General features: G+C 52.3%; 1 protein-coding gene across 2 annotated transcripts in view; it reads right to left on the reverse strand.

The window, feature by feature from the left end:
* The window catches only part of LOC103469477 (protein spinster homolog 1), an 18,158-nt gene that overhangs the window by 2,762 nt on the left and 10,430 nt on the right, over positions 1 to 4,966 (reverse strand). The window contains exons 1-8 of one of the 2 annotated variants that reach the window (XM_008417177.2): positions 4,264 to 4,558; positions 3,043 to 3,252; positions 1,686 to 1,751; positions 1,383 to 1,519; positions 1,163 to 1,314; positions 642 to 845; positions 417 to 572; positions 157 to 346 (exon numbers count right to left, since the gene is read on the reverse strand). In XM_008417177.2, the coding sequence (XP_008415399.1) occupies positions 157 to 346; positions 417 to 572; positions 642 to 845; positions 1,163 to 1,314; positions 1,383 to 1,519; positions 1,686 to 1,751; positions 3,043 to 3,244 (1,107 nt within the window). In that variant the 5' untranslated portion in view covers positions 3,245 to 3,252; positions 4,264 to 4,558. Of the gene's footprint in view, positions 1 to 156; positions 347 to 416; positions 573 to 641; positions 846 to 1,162; positions 1,315 to 1,382; positions 1,520 to 1,685; positions 1,752 to 3,042; positions 3,253 to 4,263; positions 4,559 to 4,966 lie in introns of those variants that run through there. The other variant, XM_017306154.1, reaches the window with a different exon arrangement.

Genomic DNA, 4,966 nt, shown 5'->3' on the forward strand with positions numbered 1-4,966 from the left:
CGGATCTTGACTGATGCTGATAATCAATGATTACTGATCATTGATTGAATCAAGGATTTAATGAAACGTTCATTAAATCCATTTAAACAACCAAAATGACCAGAACCGGGACCAGAACCAGAACCGGGACCAGAACCCGCTGTGTGCTGAACTCACGTATGTGGCGGCGGTGCTTCCCTGCGCGAACACGATGGCCAGGTAGAGGAACGGCGCCGACAGCAGCAGGCCGGCGGCGCACACATACGGGTCGGCTCGGGGCGTCTTCTTCCTCAGGTATCGACTCACCTGGACGCCGCTGAACACGCCCAGCACGCCGGTGATGACGGTGATGATGCCGAAGATCAGGCTGCGGAGGAGGAAACGGGTCAGGATTGCTGCGGGCCTGGAGGCGGCGGACGGCGAGGGGGAGGAGCCACCTCTCTGAGGAGGCGCAGTGGGCCTCGTCCGCGCACGGCGCCTTCTGCCCGGAGAACACGGCGGCTCTGAACAGGAAGGTCGGCGCCCAGAGCGCCAGGGAGCCCGTCACAAACGCCACGGCCGTGAAGCCCAGAGTGGACAGGACGAAGCTCCGGCTGCGCAGAGAGCAGAGCGGTCAGCGGCGGGCGGCGGCGGCGGAGCGCCACCCCCGTGAGGTCACCTACTTCCTGCTGAGCGCCTGCAGGTCGGTCAGCCAGCTGGTCTGGTGCAGCTCGGCCCGCGCCTCCACGGCGCCTCGCTTCGGCTCCCGGACCACGAAGAGCAGCAGCAGGACGGCGATGAGGCCGAGCGCCGGGGTCACCCGCAGGGCCCAGTGCCAGTCCTGGGCCACGGCGCTGACCTGTGACCCCACGATGTAGCCCAGGCCGCTGGCAGCAGGAAGACCACAATGTCAAACCTCCGGACTATCGGAGTCTGATCATCTATTGTAATCATCTGATTGGACCAGGAACCCGTGATGTCATCAACAGGACCGGCCAATCACAGAGGTTTTTAGAACTGGTTGACTTTGATTAGAGCGGATGATGAATGGATGATGCGGCGGGCGCATCATCCATTCATCATCCATTCATCATCAGTGCTGTGATGATGAATGGATGATGAAGAGTTCCAGTCCCACTGAAAACAATCGGCCACACCAAGAACGCAAGCTGACCCGTCAGAGGTCAGAGGTCAGGCGACTGACCTGCCCACAGGGATAGCGAAGTAGAAGACAGAGAGCATGCTGGTCCTCTTCTCCTTGACGTAGAGGTCTGCGATGATGGTGGGGGCGATGGTGGAGTAGCTGGCCTCGCCGACGCCGACCAGGCCTCGGGTCAGCAGCAGGGCCCAGAAATGCTGCAGCCGCAAAAACCACCGTCAGAACCGAGCCGGTTCTGGGACCAGCAGGTTCTGGAGCCGCTCACCTGCTGGGGGGTGAAGGAGCTGGCCAGGGTCACCACGGACCAGAAGGCGATGCCGCCGCACATGATGTACTTCCTGTTGTGCCTGTCGCCAAGGTAACCAAACACAGGAGCCAGCACCATGTAGCTGCAGATAAAAACTGAAGAAAGAACCGGTTGCAGGCCCATGGAGCAGAACCAGAACCCTTCTGCTATCTGGACCGACCCGGGTCCACAACCCTGGGCTGAACCCAGGGATCTGGACCAGAACCCGACCCCATACCGGACCGGGATCCATTTGGTTCTGGACCAGGAAAGCCGTCTCACCCGTCTGCAACAAGCCAGACTTTCCATCGTCGATCTGGAAGTAGTTCTCGATGTCCGGAAGAACTCCTGGAGGAAGGAGTCAGGGTCAGATCGTTTGTCGTCTCCCGCAGGAGAACTGCAGCACAGCAACAAGGACAGCTCATCCAGAACCGCCGTCAGAACCGGCGTCAGAACCAACATCAGAACCAACGTCAGAACCGACGTCAGAACCGACGTCAGAACCGACATCAGAACCGACATCAGAACCGACATCAGAACCAACGTCAGAACCGACATCAGAACCAACGTCAGAACCGACGTCAGAACCGACGTCAGAACCAACGTCAGAACCGACATCAGAACCGACATCAGAACCAACGTCAGAACCGACATCAGAACCAGCGTCAGAACCGCCGTCAGAACCGGCGTCAGAACCGACATCAGAACCAGCGTCAGAACCGCCGTCAGAACCGGCGTCAGAACCGACATCAGAACCAGCGTCAGAACCGGCGTCAGAACCGACATCAGAACCGACATCAGAACCGACAGAAAGTTGCTCCCAAAGATGAAACCTTCACTGGGGGGCAGCTCTGACTAAACTAAACTCCTGAAGGTTGTGAGGTTTCTGGAGGCGTCCAGATGGATCCGGAACCTAACAGAGCCGAACGGCAGTCGGTCCGGACTGAAGGAACCGGGCCGTGGGTCGGGATCATTGTTCTGTTGACGACTCACTCCAAGCTAATGCTATAACGACACAGCATTCGGTGGAAGCTAACGCTACAGCGCTAACGTCAATTCTAATGACATCTGGAAGCAACAACATCTTAATTTTGACATGTTTGTCCGAATGTTTGTGTTTTAGTTTGATTTCGTCTGTTTCTGGTTTTAAATACACTAACTGAAAACAGGAAATGGGATTTATCCCCTTCAAAATAAGAGCATAATGAAAACTAGCACAGATGTTGAACTTTATTCCACTGAACGATTATGAAACCGCTAAATATTTTCAAAGTTAGCAAAAGTGCTAAACTCAAATTAGCATACTGGTGGAATTAGCCACCCCTGCTGGGAATGTTGGGATGTTATCCTCCTGGGAATAATCTTCCTCTCTGGAGCCTGTTGGACCTTTGACCCTCCATGCTTCTCTCAGGTCTTTGCTGATGCCTTTGCTCTCTGGTTTAAAAGCTTCTAGACTAAATCATTTTTGAGGATCTGACCGTGACCAGCAGCTCCACAGTCTTCCTGCTTCAACCAAAACAACATGAAGTTAACTGAAAAAAATCCAGACTGCTTCCTGCTCTCTGGCCCTCAGCCTCAGGGGTCAGGGGTCAGTGTCTGCTGAATCTGGAGGAAATGAGCGGCGGCAGGCGGCTCCTACCTGCCACGGTGAAGCGGTCCATGTAGTTGAGCAGGTTGATGTAGCAGAGGATGCAGACGATGAGCCGCGCGCGGACGGCCGACACGCCGCTGGCCGCCTCCTCGCCGCCCCCACGCCGCCCGGCCGCCTCCTCCGGCGCCTCGGCCTCGCTGTCGGAGGAGAAGAGCGGCGGCGAGTCGGACGAGCGCCGACCCAGAGACATGGCTGCGGCTGAGGAGAAGACAACCCATCTCACCATCTTTTCTGTTCCTAACATGTTTTAATTCTCCAGATCTGCCTCTAGAAAGTCTGAACTGAGTTAAAACAGTCGGTTCTGTTCCTGAACCTCCTTCATGACCCGGTTCTGCTGAACGTCAGATCTCCGGATCCGTTGCCCCTGCAGTAGAGAACGTCTGATAAATGCTGTAAGCAGTCATGTGACGTCTGAACAGGAAGTCCAGCTGAAGACGGACCTCCACTGGCTTTTCTGACCCGACAGCAACTCGGATTAAAACGCCGCAGCGAGTCGGCGAGTGAGGAAGAAATCAGCTGCAAACAGCAGGCAGGCCAGCGGCTGGAACCATGAGGTGAAACACATCCAGATGTTTGCATTTCCAGAATAACCAACATCAGGTCCAGCGTTTTAGAGGCTTTTCCCCCAAAACACCAGCAGACGGTGCCAACATGTCGGTCCAGACGGCAGAAATCCACAGGAACCTGAGAGGAAGCAGCTTCACCTTCATCTGTCGCCGAAAGAGGAACTAGGCTGAATATGTCAAACATCAGAGAGTGAGGAGATCCTTCCTGTTCCAGCTTCCACATGACAACAGGAAGGTTCTGATTCTCTACCAGGGCTTTAAATCTGCTCCAGAAACCGACATGTTTGGAAACTGGAATAGTCTAGATGCAGATTTCTAGATTTGCTAAGACTGATGTCCTCTGTCCACAGCAGCAGCACGAACCTCGTGTAGAGAATCAATGTGGATTTTATTTTAAAGCTCCACATTTAGCAGAATTTCTACTGAAGATCTGCCGTTTTCTGATGCACCAAACTTCATCTAAATGTAACCAGATTTTAGTATTTTTCCCTCGCAGGAAGTTAAATATGAATTTTGATTGACTGAAACTGGAGTTGAAACATCGCAGCACGTTTTCTTTTTATTCGTCTCCAAAACCATCAACTAAAACCAAGGAGACATGAGCCAACCCAGACCTCATCCCCGTCCTGCTGGCGGTGTTTACCTGGGCCGGTGAGTCAGGTCGGTTCTGTCCGCCTCCTGCTGCCGCTTCAAAATATTCACACTGAGAGTCAGAAAACTAATTTAAAGTCATTTTATCACCTTACAGCTAAAACTCCTGCAGAGGCTCGAAGAAAAGTGGATTCAGAGACAAAATAGGACAGTTTTCTGCCGACGGCGTAGAAAAGTCAGTTGTTCACCGCCGCCATCATCCAGCTGAGCCAACTTCCGCTCTGAGGCTCACATGACCAGCGGGTCACGTGACCGGAACTGTTCCTGGGAACTGAAGCGAAATCACAGAAAACTGACGTTTACTCTATATGTGACAATATGTTACTGTCATATATATATATATATATATATATATATAATTTTTAAAAATAACCCAACTGAATATTTGGTTAGTTTTTAAGCCCCTCTGTCATTTGACATGTTATAATTAACAGCTTTGACTGGCCACATGGAGACATGATAGACTTTAGCATAGATTCATCACAGAGGAAACTAAAATCAATCAAATAAAAAATATCATCTCATGGACTGAACTAAACGTCTTTCTGACCGGAGCTGACAGCGAGTTGAAGAGTTATGGACACCTTGGTTAGGAAGCTCTGATTGGACAGGTAACAATAGACCAGAACTGTTGGCCTGATGGAGGTTCAGCTTCTAATGAGTTTATATTTAATGAGTTTATATTTAATGAGTTT

This window comes from Poecilia reticulata, linkage group LG8, assembly GCF_000633615.1.
Source record: "Poecilia reticulata strain Guanapo linkage group LG8, Guppy_female_1.0+MT, whole genome shotgun sequence".
In the NCBI taxonomy this organism is placed as follows: domain Eukaryota; kingdom Metazoa; phylum Chordata; class Actinopteri; order Cyprinodontiformes; family Poeciliidae; genus Poecilia; species Poecilia reticulata.